We start from the raw sequence: 22,833 nt of genomic DNA, 5'->3' as shown, positions 1-22,833 counted from the left end.
CAGAGAAGGCTGCCAATCAGTGATGTGGGTGGGGTTATATAAAGCTCAGCATTCAAGCTCTGCCAGATTTGCAGCAGAGAAAACACTGATTGTATCACAACTACTGCACCCAGTAAACTAAGTGATATATCGCTGGAATCAGGGTCACTGCCCTTATATCAGGCTGCTGTCAGATTAGCTAGCAAAAACCTGATGACACATTCCCTTTAAATACAAAAATAAAGAGCATTTTTAGTTTGCACCAAATTGTTCACCCCTCTGCAATTTTGATGAGTTTGGAGCAAAAACCATCAGCAAATACCATTAGCAAAAAAAAAAAAAAAAAAAGAGATATGACTTCAAGAAATCGTAAATGATGAATCGGGCCTGTAGATATGAGGTGCAGAGAGATATGACATCTTACCTCCATTCTTTCTTCTTAAGGATATTTCCCAGAGTCTTCTCTGCTCTGTTCGAAGATCAGACGATAAATTGGAATTACAGACATGTAATTGTTCCCATCATAGGAAAAACAGGAACATAAACCCCTCCTGCTGCCCTCCTTCTCTAGGATTTACCCGTGATTCAGAAGTCACTTGCAATTCCTCATTGTACTGCTGAACTTTCCATGTGGTCGAGACTTTCTCGCCAGACCTAGCGTGGCCTTCTCCTTACAGAATTCCACCCTATGATTTTCACCCTCATTTTGAGGATAGTGGACTGGCCCTATAACTTATATCCTTTGTTTGGTTGATCGCTGAACCTCATCCATCCAGCCATAGTCTTCATATCTTGTACCGATGACTGTCAGAAAGCTAAAACCACTGGAGACAAGTTACAATATTTCACTTTATATCTATAGGATAAACTATCAGGAGGAATCGTATCGCTTTACTGTCAGTCATTATGACCGGTTATTGAAGCAGCTTATTTGGTTATCTTACTCTTTACTTTGTTCATTATTTTGCATGTGATACAGAACTTCCATACAAAATAAAAATAAGTATGCCAAACCAGAGACCATATTCACTTTTTATTAATTAAATAATAACACAAAAAGACCACAAACAATTAAAACAGCCAACAGTTGTGCTCAAAAGTTTACAGACCCCGGTAGAATTTTTGCTTTCTTGGCCTTTTCTCAGAGAATATGAATGATAACACCAAAACTTTTCTCCACTCATGGTTAGTGGTTGGGTGAAGCCATTTATTGTCAAACTACTGTGTTTTCTCTTTTTAAATCATAATGAGAATCCAAAACATCCATATGACCCTGATGAAAAGTTCACATACCCCATATCTTAATGTTGCGTATTGCCCTCTCTAACATCAATGACAGCTTGAAGTCTTTTGTGGTAGTTGTGGATGAGGCTCTTTATTTTCCCAGATGGTAAAGCTGCCCACTCTCCTTGGCAAAAAGTCTCCAGTTCCTGTAAATTCCTGGGCTGTCTAGCATGAACTGCGCGCTTAAGATCTCTCCAGAGTGGCACAATGATATTGAGGTCAGGAGACTGAGATGGCCACTCCAGAACCTTCACTTTGTTCTGCTGTAGCCAATGACAGGTCGACTTGACCTTGTGTTTTGGATCGATGTCATGTTGGAACGTCCAAGTACGTCCCATGTGCAGCGTCCGGGCTGATGATTGCAAATTTGCCTCCACTATTTGCTGATAGCCTGCTGCATTCAGCTTTCCTTCAACTTTGACCAAGTTTCCTGTGCCTTTGAAGCTCACACATCCCCAAAATATCAGCGATCCACCTCCTTGCTTTACAGTAGGAATGGTGCTCCTTTCATTATAGGCCTTGTTAACCTCTCTCCAAATGTAACATTTATGGCTGTGGCCAAAAAGTTCAATTTTGGTCTCATCACTCCAAATTACCTTGTTCCGGAAGTTTTGAGGCTTGTCTCTATGATGTTTTGCATATTGTAGGTGAGATACTTTGTGGCATTTGCGCAGTAATGGCTTTCTTCTGGTGACTCGGCCATGCAGCCTATTTTTCTTCATGTGCCTTCTTATTGTGCATTTTGAAACATCCACACTGCTAGTTTTCTGAGAGTCCAGTATTTCAGCTGATGCTATTTGTGGGTTTTTCTTTGCATCCCAAACAATTTTCCTAGCAGTTGTGGAAGAAATTTTTGTTGACCATGGTTTTGTTTTTACAGAGCCCCTGATTTTCCTTTTGTTAATGACAGTTTGAACGCTGCTGACTGGCATTATCAATTCCCTGGATATCTTTTTGTATCCCTTTCCTGTTTTATACGGTTCAACTACCTTTTCCCTTAGATCCAATGACAATTCTTTTGCTTCCCTTATGACTCACAATCCAGAAACGTCAGTGGCTGGATGAAAGATGCAAGAGTCTGTCTGGATCCCAGAAACTCACTCAGCTTTTGTGCACACACACTGATTACAAGCAAAAAGGTCACAGGTGAGGAAGTTACCTTTACTAGCTAGTCAAACCCATTTGTGTCAACTTCTGTGCACGTTATCAGGCCAAAATCACCAGGGTATGTGAACTTTTTTGATCAGGGTCATTTGGATGCTTTGGATTCTTGTTATGATTTAAAAAAAGAAAACACAGTAGTCTGACAATAAATGGCTTCACCCAACCACTAACCATGAGTGGAGAAAATGTTTTGGCGCTATTCATATTCTAGGAAAAAAAGGCCAAGAAAGCAAAAATTCTGCCGGGGTATGTAAACTTTTGAGCACAACTGTACATAATTCCTGACATGTACATGGTAGAGCTAAAGTCTAACCCTAAAGTACTACCCCTGAGGAAGCAACAAAGCCAGTGGCGAAACGCATGAGATTCTTTTTTAGTACATAGCACACTGCACACCAAATATAAAAAATTTTTTGGTAAAAACATAATGTGATAACAGAATGCAATTATATAACATTCGTTACCTGAAAGCAAAGGTAAGGTGCGAATGGAGCAAAATTCCATCTCCTAATGTCCATGAGATAATGATAGTAAGCACGTAGTTTAATAACAACGCAGGTGTGGTAATAATAAGTCCAATATCAAAAAAAAAAAAGCGCTATGACAATGCAATGGTTATATGTTGGATGCGCAAAAATGCAGCCAAAGTGCGAGTGGAGCAAAGAACCAGCTCCTAGTGTCCATGATATAATGGTACCGCCGACATGTGAAACCATGAAAATAGAAAAATATACTACCGGCACAGTAGCAAAGGTTCATACAGCATTGAAGGTGCATGATAAAAAACCACGATGCAGGGCAGATACCAACGTCTATGAGGAGGAAGAAAGAAACCCACGTGTTTTGCCAATGGCTTTGTGGCTTCCTCAGGGGTAATGCTTTAGAGGTTGGACTTTAGGACTACCATGGGCATGTTGGGAAAAGCATATGTAGCCTGTTGGCTGTTTTAACTGTTTTAAACTGTATGTGGTCTTTCTGTCTTGTCATGTAATTAATATACAGCGAATATTTGTTTAGGTGGTTCCTTCTTTGACATACATCTTTATCTTTTGTGTAGTTCATTCTGATTTGATATGCCTTAGGCTGATCCCTGTCAACAAGATGGTGCCCTCTATGTATCATTGTATCAAAACTTCCATGCATCGAACTCCACACCCCCCAAAAAAAGGATTTAAAAGTTGTGTGTACCCTAAAGTGGTACCAATCAATGAAAATTAGCTTGACCCTATAGAGAACATTACGACTGTGAGAATCCTACTCCTCCATCCCGAAAGAAGGATTAAGAAGTTGTATGTGCCCTAAAGTGGTACCATTGAAACGTTACTCGACCCGATGGAGAAAGCTACGACTGTAAGAATCCTACTCCTCCGCCTCCCACCAAAAAAAAAGGAATAAAAAGTTGTATGTACTCTAAAGTGGAACCAATGAAAATTTAGCTAGACCCAATGGAGAAAGTTACGTTGTGATAATACGGCAATGCAAACTATTTTTTAAAGTAGTCAAAATAACCATAATGGGATTTATCTATATTTATTCTAACCCACAAAATTAAGGTAAAACGTCACCTATACCGCTCAGTAAAAGGTGTATACCGTAACAAAACGTAAAATGGTGACATTTCTAGGGTTTTTTACCCACCCCTCAATAATAATAACAAATTTTAAGGATATTGCATATTCACTAAAATAGTGTGAGTTAAAAAAATACAAACCATCTGTGACAGAGTCACTGGTAATGTAATAGAGGGGAGATATGTTTCACTACGCCTAATGGCGTCAGTGACACAAAATCCAGAGTTGTATTTCCTCCAGCACAGTAAGTGTTGCGAGGGTTAAGTTATGCCATGGGCAGGTTTTTAGGGGGACATTCATAGAGCGGGTGGGAGAGTGTCCCCCCATATCTCCGCCTACAGAGCTAACAACACTGAGTGCTGACAGGACCTTGGTGAGGTCACAGTCATGTGATCAGTCGCGTGGTGGAGGAGTCCCATGGTCTGGGCTTAAATGGCTGAAGGAAAGAGCCTTCAGTGTGTTCGCCTGGAGAAGGAGCACTCCAGGAAAGTGCTGCATGGACTTGAGAAACTGAACAGTGTGTGTTCTGCAAGCCGTGAGCGGAAGGAACCCCGCACACAGAAGAACTGTGTTTGTTCCACCACCATTTTGCTTTGTTTTCCTGTTTTGCCCAGAGCGCTGTATTTTCTTAAACAAACCTGGGTTTATGCTGCCTACAATAAACCCAAGGAAGTTCTTAAAGTCGTAGTGTCCCCGTGTCTACCTCCATGTGCAGCCGAGTGAGCCGATCTACCACACATCCTACAAAAAAATTGTCAAGCCATTATATGACTACATCAACACAAAGCTTAAAAACAAAACAAAATGCTTAAGGCCTAAAATAGCCACATACTCATAGTAGTTAACAGGAAAATACACTACATAGCAGCTATACGGCAAAATTGTGCATATTTATCATGTCATCTGACACAGAGATTCTGGTGAAGCTCCCCTTACTCTGACCTTCACACTTTTGTCCCTAGACCCAAGTCTATGCATAACACAGTTTTCTACAAGAGTCAAACATTTTCCCCGAGTATCTGTTCCTTCAATAGCAATGAGACTGATTAAACGCAAATTGCCAGAACCCAGAACAGCATTTAATATTAGATCATATAAAAATTCAATTTATGAGTCCGAGACGATCCTGGCTTCAAAACAGCTTGGCAGGTGCATCTGGCCGGAATACATAAGATCTTCATCATCTCATTTTCACAATAGTTTGTTGGCCTGGAGCAGAACCTATACAAGGAACAGTCTGGTAGGAAGCTCCTGTTCCCTTTATGATGCCAAATGGGGGGGTAAAGAATGGGCAACCGCCCTACAAATATTTTGTAAATAATTTTTAGCTTGTAGGCAACCAGATCATTTGATTTTAGATCTCCTTTAGAACAGGATTTACTATGGCCAAAGTTATTCCAGCAATGACACAACTACTAAAATCAGGGATCGTGAGCTCCATCTCAATGACTGTCCAGGCACATTATTATATTGGTGGTTGAGTAACCACAGAGTGAAAAGATCACTCACCGGTGCGGATTTTAGTCTACATTGTCCACTAGGAGTTTTTTTTAACCTCATTTTGATTATTCCCAGATGAAGAACAAGTGATCTTTCTGGGGAAACCTTCTGGATTTTTTCTTTCTAAAGAGATTATTTTATGAACTATTGGATGAAAGTTTTTAACCATGGCCAACTATTTTCTCGCTGATGAAGATCTGTCATCAGTCAACTTAAATAATTATTGTGAAATTTCACCTGACGGGTGATATTGTGGTTGAAATCGCCCATTTTGATCATCTTTAGGCTAGTGTATATTTATATGTAGATGGCTACCTTGAGAAGCGAGGCTTTTTCTTCAAGTCAGGACTTAAGAAAAGTGATTCATGTGACCTGTCTTGGGTTCTGCTAAATAGCAGTGCTCACGGAAGGAAGGAGGCTTTTGCAGTACACTATTTTCCAAGCCAATAGCGGATATTACTGGACTTTTTCTTAGCCCTATAAGGGTGTCGTCTGACTTAATATAAATAGATCTGTCCTGATGGACGCCCATAGTGAGTGGGTGATCCAGTTCTCTAAAATTGGTGGCTTATCTTATTAGATCATTTGGGTCCAACTCTTGGCACCCTGCCGAACAGCTCAGATGAGCACTGTGCCCTCTTGTTTGCACCGGTCTTTAATGCACAATGCCAAACTTTTAGCAGTGTCTTTACTTGGTATTAAGCTTTGTCCCATTCACTTGAATGCATTTGTGTGGCTAAATAATCTTCGAACAGCCTTTTTAACTGCTCCTAAGTATTTACTTTCCTTCCGCCCCTCCACCAGCCTCTTCTTACCTGCCGGCCGCGTACACCTCAGCAGTGTCGAACAGATTAATGCCATGTTCATAGGCAACAGTCATGAGATTTTCTGCTACCTGGTGGAAAATTATACAGCCAGGGTCAGCAACCTCATTCATTGTTCTTAAGCCCCAACCATATGTCTCACACCTGCCCCATTTCCTCCCGGAGCTGATCTGTTCACCCTCTCCAGCTGCGTTCCTTACCTCATCTGAAATCTGAGATCCAAATGTTACCCAGGTTCCTGCAGATAGAGGGTGAGAGCAATGGTTAGTGGTCATATGGGGGCCAACCAACTTTGTAAACACATATGCAAGATAGTATCCGAGAAGTTCCACAATAGCTTACACATCAAGCTGCAATGTGTAGGTCCCTAAAACCCTTTAAGGACCTGTCAATTTTTCATTTTTGTGTGTTCTTTTATTTCTTCTTCACAATTTTTTTATTTTTGCAATGACATAGCTATAGTAGGAATTTTCATTATGATGTTTATAATATGGATTAACTCACTTTTTAGTTTGTTAGACTGATCTTTCATGGACCTGAAGATATTAAATATGTCAGTCATTTTTAAAATTTCTTTATTTTTAATGAAAGAAAAGGAGGTAACGCACATTTTATGTTTTAAAACTTAATTTTTTAATTTTCACTTTCTTCAAATCTACTTTATGGTCTACTTTGAGAGAAGGACCAAGATGGTAGTGACGGTGGCCTTCAGCAAACCCCCAGCTGTCATAGTAACCCAACAGCACCCAGTAATAACGTCACAGGCGTGCCGATGGGATCCAGCACACACGCGCATCGGCTGCAATGTCATTTATGTCACATGAAGTCATTCCAATGTGGATGTACAGTTACATGATGGGTTAACTCAGCATTTATTTTGTTTTGCTCCTTTTGGTTGAGAAAGGGGGCAGCAAAAAAAATGTCATGATCCCAGTGCAGGTTTTTGAGCTGCACGTCAGGGTTTAATGTCTGGAGCTCAGTGCAGGTTTTGACCTGCACACCTGGGGTTAATGATTGTGGCCTCTCTATGGTTCTGGGAGAGCTTCTTAAACCCCTGAGAAGCTCCAATCCCTGCCAGTTATACTTTTGCCTTTGGTCGAGTGTGGTGACCTCTGTGTGCCTGTGCCTGTTTGTTGTTATAGCTTGTTTACATGGCTCTGACCCGGTTCTGTTCCCCGTTGTGAGTTTGCCTGTTGATTCTGTACTTCGCTACCCTCCCTGTGTATGACTCATTGCCTGTGATCTGACTACTCTGTGCTCGCCCCTCTTGTACTTTGCAGCTATCTCTGTGTGTGACTCATTGGCTATGTCCTGACTATCCTCCCTGTCTATGCCCCTTGGTAACTTTGTCTCGCAATTACCCTGCTAGGAGTTCTCGTGCAGCTCCTAGCTCTCTGGAGCTTAGGCCATGCCCCCAGCAGTCACGTGCTTCAGGTCCTGCTGTTCTGAAGTACGCACTTACTCGGCTGCTGCCCGCTCTACAGGTATCTTTGAGCACAGTTCGCTTTACTCAGGACACGCGCACTGGCTCAGTGAGCAAGTGCAGTACGGTGTTCCTGACATTATAACTGACCGAGAACTTTCTTTTTCTCGCCTCACTTCTGCAGCATGGACCCAATGCATGCCTTATCTGAGCAGGTGAAATGCTTGACTCAGTCACTGCAGAAGCTAAGTTTGGAACACCAAGCTCTGGCCCAGTCCCAGCGGTAGGTTGTGGACTCGGCTCAGGGGGTGCTTTCCGCAGGCTTTCAGCAGGTGGGGAAAAGAGATGTCATTTTAGTCCCACCCGAATCCCTGGTTAAATTGCCAGATATGTTTTCTGGTAACAAAGATGAATTCAGAGCATTTAAGGAAGGCTGTAAGCTCCTTTTCTCTTTGAGACCCCGCTCCTCTGGGGATGAGAAACAGAGGGTAGGGGTGGTTCTGTCCCTGCTTAGGGGGTCCCCACAAGCCTGGGCATTTTCACTTTCCTCTTCTGCCCCTGAGAGAATGTCTGTGGATGCGTTTTTTGAAGCCTTAGGGCTAATTTATGATGAGCCTGATAGAGTGCGTTTGGCTGAGGACAAGGTGATGAGTGTCTGTCAGGGGGAGCACTCGGCCGAGTGGTTCTGTACTGAATTCAGACGTTGGGCAGCCGAGATATCTTGGAGTGATGCCGCCCTTTTGGGGCTGTTCCGTAGAGGCCTGTGTGAATGTCTGAAGGATGCCCTGGCACTCCATCCTCCACCTGACTCCCTGGAGGATGCCATGACCCAAGCAGTTCGCATGGATCGCAGACTGCGGGCTAGAGGCATTATGCAACTGGAAACACCATTATTCTTCAGTGGAGATGAGACCGGGACTCTTCCTGTGCCTATGGAGGTGAGCGCTGTCACCGGTGAGGAAAAGGAAAGAAGACGCCGCTGGGAGAAGCAGTTGTGCTTCTATTGTGGGGAATCTGGACACTGGAAGGAGGACTGCCCTTCCTGTACATCATCCTCCAAGATGGCGGGAAACGACTAAGTCTGGGTAGTTGTCGAGGAGGCTACCCAGACCTTCAGGTACAATTTTCCTCACGTGCAAAAGTGGTGCTGCAGGTGGAACTGGAACTTGGTAATGGTCCAGTTCAAACTACTGCTTTTGTTGACTGTGGTTCTGCCGTGAACCTGATTGATACCAAAATTATGACTTTTAATAAGATAGGGACAGTCAGGCTTCAGGATCCTGTTAAACTTGTGGCAATTTACTTGTCCCCTCATACGCAGGACGGTATCTGTCGCAGGTCTGAACTTTTTTCTCTAAAAGTGGGTTCTACTCATGTGGAAAAACTAAGTTGTCTTGTGCTAGATAACTTGCCTGCAGGACTGGTACTGGGGATGCTATTGTGAGTTCATTTTCCCCTTCACTACTGAGGCCCGAGGAACTCCCTCTTCTGGTGAAGAAAGGTAGTGAGCCTGATTGTCAAACACCTGGGGCTGATGATGATGACTGGCTGAGTGGAGTTAATGACTGGATATAAGGCTGCCGAAGCCCTTCTGGCCTGCGGGTGATTTCTCTGTGAACTTCTAGGAAACCAGTCTGATTCCTGCTCATCTAAAGCTAAGATTTCTGTTTTGCCTTTTTGCATTAGTGTTTTGTTTTCCTTGCTTTTCTGGATTCTGCCATTCCCTGCTGGGGTGAGCTGAATCTCCTTTTGCCTGTTGCTCTGTCTTCAGAATATTCCTGAGTACTGACATAGCCTTTTTAGAAGCCTAGCGTCTTCAGGGCCTTTTTTACTGTCAGTTTGTTGACTCTTATTTTCATAGGGTTTTTCACGGATTGCAGACAGCAGCCTTCCTGTCCTTTCCTATCTAAGCTAGCTTGGGCCCCATCTTTGCTCAGTCTATCTTTCTGTCTGTGTTTTGTTCTTTCTTCTTGCTTCACCGTCATTATATGTGGGGGGCTGCCTTTTGCTTTGGGGTCTGCTCTGGGGCAGTTTAGATTTCCCTTTCTGTCTTTAGGCTATGTAGTCCTCCGGCTGTGATCGAGGGGCCTAGGGCATCGTAGGAGCCCCCCACGGCTACTGCTAGTTGTGTTGATAGGTTCAGGGGTCTGCAATCCGATAGCTGCCAACTTCTCTGGTTTTCTGGACTTAGCTAGCATTTCTATTTTTGCCTCCTTCGGTGACTCAATCATAACAGGATGCCTTGGCTTCAACGCCATAATCCTACCATTGACTGGGTGACAGGGGAGATCACTCAATGGGGATGTAAAGATAAATGTGGTAACCTGGGACATCTTGTTAACGCTGTTAAATCCGTATCTGTGTCGTCTGTCGGTCTGGAAGGTATTCCGGAGTACCTGAAGGATTTTGAAGACGTTTTTTCCAAAAGTGAGGCTGAGGCGCTGCCACCACATAGACCCTATGATTGTGCCATTGATTTAGTACCCGGAGCCAAGTTACCTAAGGCACGATTGTTCAATTTGTCCGGGCCTGAGCTCCAAGCCATGAAGGAGTACATAGCTGAGATTCTCCGCAAAGGGCATATCAGGCCTTCTGTGTCACCTGTGGCAGCAGGATTCTTCTTTGTGAAGAAGAAAGATGGTGGTTTGCGGCCGTGCCTCGACTTTCGGGAACTGAACAAGATAACGGTTAGGAACACTTACCCGCTTCCCCTCATCCCAGACTTATGTAACCAGTTAGCTGGGGCCCAATGGTTCTCCAAGCTAGATCTCCGGGGGTCTACAATCTGATAAGGGTTCGGGAAGGGGACGAGTGGAAAACTGCGTTCCTCACATCAGACGGACTCTTTGAAAACCTGGTAATGCCGTTTGGGTTAACTAATGCACCCGCTATTTTCCAGAATTTCATCAATGTTGTGTTTTCTGACCTGATAGGCCGTTTTGTTATTATTTATTTGGATGAAATTTTGGTGTATTCCCCGGACAGCCAATATCACTTCCAACATCTACAGACAGTTCTCTAGAGACTCAGGGAGAACCAATTGTTCACTAAATTGAAAAAATGTCAGTTTTTTGTACAGGAACTGCCTTTTTTGGGGTTGATTGTGTCCTGTGCGGGGTTTCGTATGGATCCTAAGAAGGTGCTGGCGATCGCTGACTGGGTTCAGCCTCGAGATCTCAAGGGGCTCCAGCGCTTCTTAGGATTTGCGAACTGTTATCGGAGATTCATTAAAGGCTTCTCACAAGTGGTTAAACCACTCACGGATCTTACCCAGAAGGGCATTGATGTAAAAAATTGGTCTGTACTCGCTAAGGAGTCCTTCTCAGCTATTAAGAAATGTTTCATGTCTGCCCCGGTGTTGGTACAACCAGACCCGTCCAAACCATTCATTGTGGAGGTGGATGCTTCTGAAGTGGGGGTGGGGGCTGTGCTGTCCCAGGGTCCGGCCACCCTTACCAATCTCAAACCCTGTGTCTTCTTCTCCAAGAAGTTCTCTTCAGCTGAGAGAAACTATGACGTAAGCAATAGAGAACTTCTTGCGGTCAAGCTGGCGTTTGAGGAATGGAGGCACTTTTTGGAAGGGGCGGCAAACCCTATCATGGTTGTCACTGATCACAAAAACTTGGCATACCTTGACTCCGCTAAGAGGCTTACTCCGAGACAAGCCCATTGGTCACTTTTTTTTTCACGATTTCAATTCTCCATTACTTTTCGACCGGGGTCCAAAAATGTTAAAGCGGATGCCCTGTCCAGAAGTTTTGACCCAGTGTCTCCCCCCCGAGCAGCCATCCTCCATTCTTCCCCCAGGGGTGGTAGTGGCAGGGGTCTCATCTGAGTTGGAACAAGAAATTTTAAGGGCTCAGGCCCTAGCTCCAGCAACCAGGCCAGGGGATAAATTGTTTGTTCCAGATTTATTGCGGCCTAGACTTCTGCAGGAGTTTCATGAGTCTAGGCTGAGTGCTCATTCAGGTATCACGGCCACTAGAGAGGCAGTAGCCAGGGGTTTTTGGTGGCATTCACTAAGGTCCGATGTCAAGAAATTTGTTTCTGCTTGTGGTGTGTGTGCCCGTTCCAAAAGCTTGCATAACCGGCCGGCTTGGGAACTCATACCTTTACCGGTTCTGGATAGGCCATGGACTCATCTTTCCATGGATTTTATTACCGGCCTTCCACCTTCCAGGGGCAATACCGTGATCTGGGTGGTGGTGGATAGGTTTTCTAAACAGGCCCATTTCATTCCCTTGGCAGCATTAACCTCAGCAGAAACATAGTCAAGGTTGTTTGTGCAGCATGTGGTCTGATTGCATGGGGTACCCCTGAATGTTGTGTCTGACAGAGGTGTGCAGTTTGTGGCCAAATTTTGGAGGGCATTCTGTATGAAATTGGGCATCTCACTCTCCTTCTCGTCGGCATATCACCCGGAGAGTAATGGTCAGACAGAACGCACCAATCAATCCCTGGAACAAATTCTCAGGTGTCTGACCTCCGCTAGACAGGAGGATTGGTGTGATGCGTTACCTTTGGTGGAATTCGCTTTTAACAACCGAGTGAGTCAGTCCACCAACATGTCCCCATTCCTGATTAACTATGGGTTCAATCCGCATTTTGGGGAGTTTTCACGGGTGGATTCCGGTTGTCCAGGGGTAGAGGGGTCCGTTCAACGGTTAAAAAACCTCTGGGCTGAAGTCCAGCGAAATATCTCTCGGGCCCAGGGGAGGTACAAATATTTTGCTGACAAAGAGAGCCTCGGGAGACATGTTTCAGGTGGAAGAGAAGGTTTGGCTTTCCACACGTAACATCAACTTGAAGGTACCATCAGCTAAATTGGGACCAAAGTTTATTGGTCCGTACGAGATTATGGAGATAGTCAACCCAGTGGCATATAGGTTGCGTCTCCCCGCCTCCTTAGAAATATCCAATGTGTTCCATAAATCTCTGTTGAAATCCGTAGGGTCTGTCAAAGAGGACTCCGAGCCTGTTGTTCCTCCAGTGCTGGTGGAGGGTCAATTGGAGTATGAGGTAGGACATATTGTGGACTCTCGGCGGGTGCGCCGCTCTTTGCAGTACCTGGTCCACTGGAAGGGATATGGACCAGAGGAGCGCTCATGGGTCCCTACTCGCTCTGTACATGCAGATAGCCTGGTTCGGGCTTTCCATGCCAAGTACCCGGGGAAGCCTGGGGGTCCAGAGGCCCCCGTTGAGAGGGGGGTACTGTCATGATCCTAGTGCAGGTTTTTGAGCTGCATGTCAGGGGTTAATGTCTGGAGCTCAGTGCAGGTTTTGACCTGCACACCTGGGGTTAATGATTGTGGCCTCTCTATGGTTCTGGGAGAGCTTCTTAAACCCCTGGGAAGCTCCAATCCCTGTCAGTTATACTTTTGCCTTTGGCCTAGTGTGCTGACCTCTGTGTGCCTGTTCGTTGCTATAGCTTGTTTATATGGTTCTGACCCGGTTCTGTTCCCCGTTGCGAGTTTGCCTGTTGATTCTGTACTTCGCTACCCTCCCTGTGTATGACTCATTGCCTGTGATCTGACTACTCTCTGCTCACCCCTCTTGTACCTTGCAGCTATCTCTGTGTATGAATCATAGAATCATAGAATCATAGAATCGTAGAGTTGGAAGGGACCTCCTGGGCCATCTGGTCCAACCCCCTGCTCAAAGCAGGATTCGCTAAATCATCCCAGTCAGATGTCTGTCCAGCCTCTGTTTGAAGACTTCCATTGAAGGAGAACTCACCACTTCTCGTGGCAGCCTGTTCCACTCATTGATCACTCTAACTGTCAAAAAGTTTTTTCTAATATCTAATCTGTGTCTCCTCCCATTCAGTTTCATCCCATTGCTTCTAGTCTTTCCTTGTGCAAATGAGAATAAAGTTGATCCTTCTACAATGTGACAGCCCTTTAGATATTTGTAGACAGCTATTAAGTCTCCTCTCAGTCTTTTGCAAACTAAACATTCCCAAATCCTGCAACCTTTCCTCATAAGACAGGGTTTGCAGACCGGTCACCATTCTGGTCGCTCTTTTCTGAACTTGCTCCAGTTTGTTGATGTCTTTTTTAAAATGTGGTGCCATATGACTCATTGGCTACGTCCTGACTATCCTCCCTGTCTATGCCCCTTGGTAACTTTGTCTCGCAGTTACCCTTCTAGGAGTTCTCTTGCAGCTCCTAGCTCTCTGGAGTTTAGGTCACGCCTCTAGCAGTCACGTGCTTCAGGTCCTGCGGCTCTGAAGTACGCACCTACTCGGCTGCTGCCCGCTCCACAGGTATCTTTGAGCACAGTTCGCTTTACTCAGGACACGCGCACTGGCTCAGTGAGCAAGTGCAGTGCGGTGTTCCTGACAAAAAAGTTAAATGTTTTCTAAAGGATGTAACTACAAGGGGAGTAGAGGTTGCAGTTGCTCTCCAACCTCTTTTGCCTGAGTGTGGCTCCAAGTCCAGTGTGCCATAACAGAGACACTAATCCATGCTTACAATAGGGAGCTCTACAGCTTTACTATGTTCCCTCCTTCAACAGATTTTAAAAATTTGTAGTTTTGTAGATTCTCAGATCAGTTGTAACTGACAATGAATGCTTGATGATTAAAAATGAGCTAAATCAATTTCGTGGCGAGTCAAATTTGTCTCAAGCTTTACAAAAAATTCATATTCGCCCTGATTCTGCCCAAAATTTTGCTGAATTATAGACAACTGGGAAGAAGTTCCAAAAAACTTATACTCATCTAGTTGTCACCTGGCTCGGCTCCGGTCATCTTCTTTTGTCCAGTAACCGGTGCAGTCTCTTCAAAGGTATCTTCAGCTCCTCAATCATTGCAACATCACAAAATCAATGGGACTCGTCTCCTCCGGAGTGGGAAGAGGCGTGGAAGATGCCTTGGAAGAGACTGCACCAGTGACTGGACCAAAGAAGAAAACCAAACTGCAGCAGGTCTGTGGCAAATGTAACAAATCTACTCATCCCTATTAGTGATCTATTTTGTAATGGCCTCCTTTGTCTTTGAAGGTAGGGTCACACGTGGTGGATAATGCGGGTACAATTTATGCTAAATTTTTATTGATCCAGTTGAAAGCCGCAGCAACTTCCATGCTGACCTGAACTTGTGACCTTATATGAAGGGTGAAAACAGCTTAATATGGAATAAGTAACATTTTCACAATCTAGAAAAAAACTGACACCTGTCCCAGAGACTAAATTGTGACACATGGAGGCAGATTTATCACTAGTGACAGCAAGATACGGTGCAACATAAAAATGCCATTAGCACTTCCGTGATTTTTACATGTAGTTACAATTCAGTACATCCTAGAGAAAGACACGATGAAGCAGCTGGACTATGACTAGTAGTAGTCGTAGTAGATATCGAAAATTATTTTCAACCTTACAATTTTGCCTTTTCATAGTAAATAAACCATTATTCTTTGCGGATGGAGAGGGGGATGCTCCCTGCCGAGAATCTCATCAATCATCTATTGAGCCACTATGCTAATGGTTGGCGTTAAAATCTTGTAGTCAGCAAAACAGAAATAATGAACCTTTATGGAACAGAGTGTTTATCCCTGGGTTGAACATAATGTTGGAGAACATCGCAAGGAGCGCTTGTGGGAACATTTAAGACTAATAGTGGAGCACTGCATATCAGTAAGAAGACCCTCATGATGGTTTTTTATTACTATTGAATTTTTTTTATAACCATTGTGCCATCAACAAGGGTGCGTGAACCTTGTGGTTATATGATGCGGGAGGAAAGGGTAGACTCTGCTCAAATAAAAGTGGTCATGCACTTGACGATGGTGTTGGTTGAATGCTCGTTTGTCCATCAGCTTATCCTTCTGACTCCTCTACACACATGCTCACGTCCCTCTGTCATGCCTACATGTGTTCTCATAAGTAGAGGTAAATGACCCAACACCAAACACACCTATGGTGACAGCTTGTATCACATGAGAACAACATGTCCAATACATCTTTATAGTGACAGCTACTGTCAAATAAGAGTAAGCTGCATTGGAGAAAAGCAGAAGGAGAAGACGGTGCTTTGTGTAATATTCTTGGGTTAATTGCCACTATTCAAGATGAACTGAACTATTCGCAGTGGATCGGGTTCAAGTCAGGTTTCCTGAAATTTGTGGTTCCTCACAAATTTGATTACTTTGAGATTCGATTCTCAAAAGGAAAATGCCTGGCCGCCATTTTGATGAATCATTTAGGGCTGGCAAGAAACCTCAAACTTTTGCCATATCCTCAGTCTCTTAACTATAGGCTAGGACTTCCGGTGGTGATCAAGACTTGGTGGGGGTCACTGCGTGATGTCAGGAAGTGTGCCGCAACCTTACAAATGGGCAGGAAGTCCTGGTTTACAGTGAAGAGGATGGAGGTCGAAAAGAAAAGATGAGGGGAGAGCTGGAGAGATGAGGAGTGAGGTATTACTTACATTTATTATGCTTTGGGGTCTAGAGAGATCACAGATCATAACAATGAACTCAGTTTGAAATTTGGGGATAAAACCCCAAACAATTTGCTCATTGATATCCTCTATCCTTCACTGAAGATATTTTCTTTATTTGGAGTTTTGATGATGTATTTTGGAGAGCAGTTCCCCTTAGTCAGACTGTCCGATTAAAGGTATGTACTCCTCGAAACGCATCACTGAAGTTCCAAATAAAGGATATTTTACTCTTCAATGAATCCGACATTTCATCCGGGTATCCAGCTGAACCTTCAGGGTGTTTTCACCTCCATGCCAAAGTACAACAGGCAAGAGTAAGGTCACAATAGAAGGTTGAGCCAGTCCAACGTTCATCTGATAATCGTTTTTTGTGTAAGGACAGCCTAAAATCTTTCAACTATAATAGCAAACAGTGGAAAGGAGAAATATCCTTGGGTATCATGCTATCCAGAAAAGAAAGGGTGAGTGGGCATCTTTGTCTGGAGTAAACTTTCAGCAATAAGGTGCGCAATGACTGTTAACGATTTAGATGGCCGGGCGTTGCCACATCCCTGTTTCACCCCAGCTCCACCCATTGTGGCAGAGCTGGCAGGAACTGACATGAAAATGGCAACATTCCCAATACATTTACACAACTTCACATTTTTTGAAAAAATTTTTTGTGATTTTCAAAATATTTTATGCCAGACCACTTTGAAACCCAATTGGAAAAATAGTTTTCAGGCTCAAAAACACGTAAGGAAAAAGGAAAAATTGTTCCCTGTAAGGAAGACAAAGAAAATAGGGAATGAGGCCTAAGTGGCGATTAATGTGGACCTCACAACAAGGGACCCGGTCACTAGGACGAGCTCCTATTGGATTAGTGCCTCCAAGCAATGTTGAAGCAGCTCTACTCTACTGTCAGGAGTTGAAGAAGATGAGAATGTCTGCAGTGGATTCGTTATGAAGGAACCTACTCCTCACTCAGGTCTAGACTATATTTCTAGACTAACACGCAAAATACACACACTTACCCAATCCCAAACAGGAGACTCGTAATCCAGACTTTCCTAGATTTCTGGTGAAAGAAAAGAAGATTTTCAGGCAACATAGAAAGAAAATGGATATATAGATAGATGATAGATAGATGATAGATAGATAATAGATAAATGATAGATAGATAGATACATAGATAGGCAAAAATGTTAATAATTTTAATGTTAACATGGATGCAAACCTCCCAAGGTTATCACTACAACCTCTTATATACAAATAATGGGATTCAGCACTCCAATGTCCAAGAGTCAGTTGGCTCAGAATATCAGAGACTTTCTCAATCCATTTTTTAGATTTAGATAGATAGATAGACAGATAGATAATAGATAGATAGCTTTGGTGGCTGGCAAAAGTATTCACCCCTTTGCTTTTTACCTATTTTGTTACATTACAACCTGTGTTTAAATATTTTTGCAATCCGATTTGTGTGTGATGCATCAGCACTAAATAGTTTAAATTAGTGACGTGAAGTGAGAAAAATATAGGCATAAATTCAATTTATGGGATCAATTAACTAAAAATTGGCATGTGCATATGTTTCCACCCCTTTTTGCTGTGAAGCCCCTAAAAATTTCTGGTACAAGCAATTTCCTTCATAAGTCACATTCTTAGTGACAGGACGTCCCCCTGTGTGCAATCTAAGTGTCACATGTCTGTCAGTATATACACTTTACCTTTTCTGAAAGGTCACAGAGGATACAACACCACTAACAAGAGGCACCACTAGCCAAACACCACCATATAGACCAAGAAGATCTCCAAACAACACCATAAAGACAAAGGAGATCTCCAAACAACATCATGAAGACTAAGGAGATCCTCAAACAACAACATGAAGACCAAGGAGATCTCCAAACAACACCATGAAGACCAAGGAGATTTCCAAACACAACCATGAAGACCAAGGAGATCTCCAAACAACACCATGAAGACCAAGGAGGTTTCCAAACACAACCATGAAGACCAAGGAGATCTCCAAACATGTCAGTGACAAAGTTGATGAGAAGTACAAGTCAGGGTTGGGTTATAAAAAATATCTCAATCTCTAATGATCCCCCAAAGCTCCATCAAATCCATTGTCATCAAATGGCAAGAACATGGTACCACATCAAATGGCAAGAACATGGTACCACATCAAACCTTCCAAGAGAGGGCCATCCACCAAAACTCTCAGCCCACGAAAGGAGGGCATTATTCAGAGAGGCAGCACAGAGACCAAAGGTAACCCTGAAGGAGCTGCAGAGTTCCCAAGCAGAGACTGGAGCGTCTGTCCATATGACCACAATAAGCCGTGAAAACCATAGAGGTGGCCTATTTGTCCTAGTTAGATTGTCCTATTTGTTGTTTACTTCACAATAAAATGAAAACCAAATGTTCACAGTTGTAGGCATGCTCTTTACATGAACTGATGCAAATCCTAAAAAAACTCTGTGACATTTCAGGTTTTGAGGCAGCAAAACATGAAAAATGCCAAGGTGGTGAATACTTTTGTAAACCTAGATAGATAGATAGATAGCTAGATAGATAGATAGATAGGTCTTGGTCTTACAGTTGATTGTTCCTTCTGTTGCCCGCAGTGGATATATCTAATTTGCTTTATATGAATGATTGGCTTGTAGATTTTTCTATCGGCAGCAGGAGACCAGTAATAATAAATTCCCGCTGTTAGATATTAATCACACGCTGTAGTAGCCTCCTGGGCTTAGTAGAAAGTCGCGGGAAATGGGATTTCTTGGCTAAAACATTGACAGTCTGATGCCACCTGTGATACGGAATTACTCTTTCTGCGGGTGCTACAATATTTCTGGACCCTTGTTCTTCTCATTTTCATGACCTTCAAGCATAACGATACCAGATGGATAATTCATCATGACTAGGTCTATTTAAATTATCATCCATGTATAATAGGTTTACTAAATTAAATTCACCCCATAAAATATTCAATGACTGCATTTTACGTTACTTATTTATTTAGTGCTCACTGTCATAACTCATCTGTTTATTGTGCGCCAGCCTGGTGAAATACAGTATTTAGGTCCACTAGCTAGAAATACACCAGCGAAAAGTGCACTCCTTCCTCTCTTCACACCACACATGTCATGACTTTATAATGTTGATATGGCTTTTAACAGGGACCTGTCACCAAGTCAAAAGTAACCAGTTTTTGCTCTTACTTTATTCTTGCAGTTCCATACTTTAGTTGTCCTTTTTAAAAACGCCAAATGGTTCTAGAGATATGCGCCTTTTTACAGAGTGCTACATTTATGGTTTTTAATAATGGGGCGTGGTTCACAGTAGTCATGCGGCGTTTAAAGGCACACCCCAGAGGATCCTGAGAGCACCGCCTCCTTGTAAAGCTAAAAAAAACTGGAACTAAATAAAAAGGCTCATATGTGTGAATGCATATGGCAAATTAAAAAAAAAACTAACAAAACAGAATACTCAGGAATTAAATGAAAGCAAAAACAGGCCATTTTTGCCCCAGTGACAGGTCCTCTTTAACAGAACTCTTCTGGCAAAGCTGAGACACTGTAGGATGTCTGGTATAGTTCCTGAAGGGGAACAGCAGTACGCTGGGATACTATTTGTCATTCCATGTCCCATCAGAACCTGCAGTAGGAAAACAGACCTGCCAACACCTTTAGCTCGATGTGTTTCATAAATGGCAGCCCATTTTATATACAGTAGTTCATGTCCATTGTCCTAGTAGGTCAAAAATGAAGGTTGTTCTCTACTCCGTTGCATTTTAGATAATGGTGGCCTAGCTCTTGAAGACCCATTGTAAAAGTCAACTTTTTAAGCAGCTTAACAGTGGCCCCTTTTCTTTACCAGGGGCACAGATGCGCTTTGCTGAGACCCCGAGTAAGTCAAAATTGCTTCTTAGCTGCACCACACCAAAGCCACAGGCACTGGTAGACCCCTACCTTTGTCCATGTCCCATCAATTTCAGCGAGTGCCTTGAGAAAACATTGGGGGGGTCCAGAAAGGACTTGTAGTTTTTACAACCTCTGCTTGGTTCAGTCCTCACAACAAGAAATAGATTGGCCAAAAATGGAAACAACTGAGGAAATGCAAGCAGGTCATAGTGATATCCAGACTGGCCAACATCCAGATGTGTAGACAGAAAAAGAAGTCTTTGGACAACGCAAGACCCAATCACTGGAATAATTAAAAAATATCCACTTAACTGCATATGCCCCACAGCCAAAAAGGGTGTGTGAGTGTTGGGAAGCATTTTTGGATTCTGGGCCTAGACAATCGAAATGTTTACTTAATATTGTCATATTAGTCTTCTTTGGAAGTAAAATCAATCCTTGCAAGTACCATCTATAGGAGGTAGATACCTTCAAAGGCACATTGTGCTTTAACCTATGGTTAGTGAAGGCACAGGAATGGAGAATTGTGGACATTGCATTTTTTAATTATGCCAACACATTTCAAAGTATATTTATTTTATTTACTCACTTATATAGCGCCATTAATTCCACAGTGCTTTACAGACGTTATCGGCACTATCCCCGATGGGGCTCACAATCTAATTACCCGATTACAAACTCCTTGTAGATGTTGTCCTTTGTTCAATTTGAACCCATGACCCGAGAGCTGCAAGACTGCAGTGCTACCACTGAGCCACCATGCTGCTTCTTCATCAGGTTTTTTTGTCCTGATGAAGAAGTGTGGATTCTTCGAAACGTGTTGACATAATAAAAAAACGCAAATCTATTTGTGTGGACCTGGATTTACCATTTCAACTACCAGCAGAGCAGAATATCCACAATTCATCCTTCCTGTGTCTTCTCTAGTCCGATGACTCGTGGACTTGCAGCAGCTGGTTTTCTATGCTATTTACAGTGATGTGTGAACACAATCTGACCAGGTTAGCAATACCTTTTTAAATATCTAATTGTTAATTCAGTAAGACCCTATTGCACTTTTTTCTGCTTACTACAGTCAGTGGTTCCATCGAGTTTACATCTGAAGACCTGGAAAATCGGAGTAAGGTGTTTGCACTGATGGCAGAGCTGGTTTTAGACAATTTGGGGCCCCAAATGCTAACATATTGCACCATCACATGAACATTTCAGTTGTCTTTACATGTGTTGAATTCAGACCATTAAACAAGCGTGATCGACAATATTGAAGTCATTCGACGCTTGTTTCCCGGCCTCTTTATACCGGCTGAGGAAGAATAATGGGAACAGAGCAATGGGAGTAGAGCAATCTTTCCCCATACAGTATCATGTGATTAGCAACATATCAGCAGTTTTCACCGGGCGATGTGCTGCTGTGGACAATGATTTTTGTTCCAGCAAACAATCCAATCACTCGATGAATAGGCAGCATTTTCCTCATTTAGTATAATACACTCCATAGTCCTCCATATTGCATAATCCACCCCATAGTCTTCCATATAGTATATTACACCCTATAGTCCTCCATATTGTATAATGCGCCCCATAGTTCTCCACATAGTACAATGCAGCCCCCAAGGAAGTATAATGCAGCCCCCATAGGAGTATAATGCAGCCCCCCATATGAGTAAAAGGCAGTTCCATAGAATATAATACAGCCCCCCCATAGGAGTATAATGCAGCCTCATAGAAGTATAATGCAGCCCCCCATAGAATATAATTCAGCTCCATAGAATATAATGTAGCACCACAGGAGTATAATGCAGCCCCCATAGAGTATAATGCAGCCCCATAGAATATAATGCAGCACCATATGAGTATAATGCAGTCCCATAGGAGTATAATTGTTTTTTATTTTTTTTAACCATAGGAGTATAATACAGCCCCCACAGAATTATTATGCAGCCCACATAGGAGTATAATGCAGCCTCATAGAATATAATGCAGCCCCCCATAGGAGTATAATGCAGCCTCATAGAATATAATGCAACACCACAGCAGCATAATGTAGCTTCATTGGAGCATACAGCAGCCCCCATAGAGTATAATGCAGTCCCATAGGAGTATAATGCAGCCCCAAATAGGAGTATAATGCAGCCCCCATAGGATTATAATGCAGTCCCCCATAGGAGTATAATGTAGCCCCCCATAGGAGTATAATGCAGCACCCATAGGAGCATAATGCAGCCCCCAAAGAGGTATAATGCAGTCCCCCATAGGATTATAACGCAGTCCCCATAGGAGTATAATGTAGCCCCCCATAGGAGTATAATGCAGCCCCCATAGGAGTATAATGCACACCCATAGGAGCATAATGCAGCCCCCAAAGAGGTATAATGCAGTCCCCCATAGGAATATAATGCAGTCCCCCATAGGAATATAATGCACGCCCATAGGAGCATAATGCAGCCCCCATAGAGGTATAATGCAGTCCCCCATAGGAGTATAATGCATCCCCCCTCATAGAATATACTGTCGCTTCATAGGAGTGTAATGCAGCCCTCCCATAGAGTATAATGCAGCCCCTATAGTCCTTCATAATTATGGCCACCACGTACTCACTGAGTTAAAAAAATAACTACAATACTTACCTTTCCTCATTCCTCCACTGTAGTGCATCTCTTCACCTCAGCAGCTCCACTGCCCAACACAGCGTGGTGATGTGCTGTGGCAGAGGGGGATAATAGAATAGGGA

General features: G+C 43.2%; 1 protein-coding gene across 1 annotated transcript in view; it reads right to left on the bottom strand.

Annotated features, from left to right (window-relative positions):
• Positions 1-22,833, bottom strand: part of KCNAB3 (potassium voltage-gated channel subfamily A regulatory beta subunit 3) — a 98,163-nt gene that overhangs the window by 57,432 nt on the left and 17,898 nt on the right. Inside the window, exons 2-5 of the mRNA XM_073547019.1 lie at positions 17,205-17,248; positions 6,523-6,560; positions 6,314-6,393; positions 404-448 (exon numbers count right to left, since the gene is read on the bottom strand). Of these exons, the coding sequence (XP_073403120.1) occupies positions 404-448; positions 6,314-6,393; positions 6,523-6,560; positions 17,205-17,248 (207 nt within the window). The remainder of the gene's footprint in view (positions 1-403; positions 449-6,313; positions 6,394-6,522; positions 6,561-17,204; positions 17,249-22,833) is intronic.

Source organism: Dendrobates tinctorius, unplaced genomic scaffold, assembly GCF_039654945.1.
Source record: "Dendrobates tinctorius isolate UK_male_01 unplaced genomic scaffold, ASM3965494v1 ptg000151l, whole genome shotgun sequence".
Classification (NCBI taxonomy): Eukaryota; Metazoa; Chordata; class Amphibia; order Anura; family Dendrobatidae; genus Dendrobates; species Dendrobates tinctorius.
Note: the sequence above shows the minus strand (reverse complement) of the source record. Positions and strands in the feature narration are given on the sequence as shown.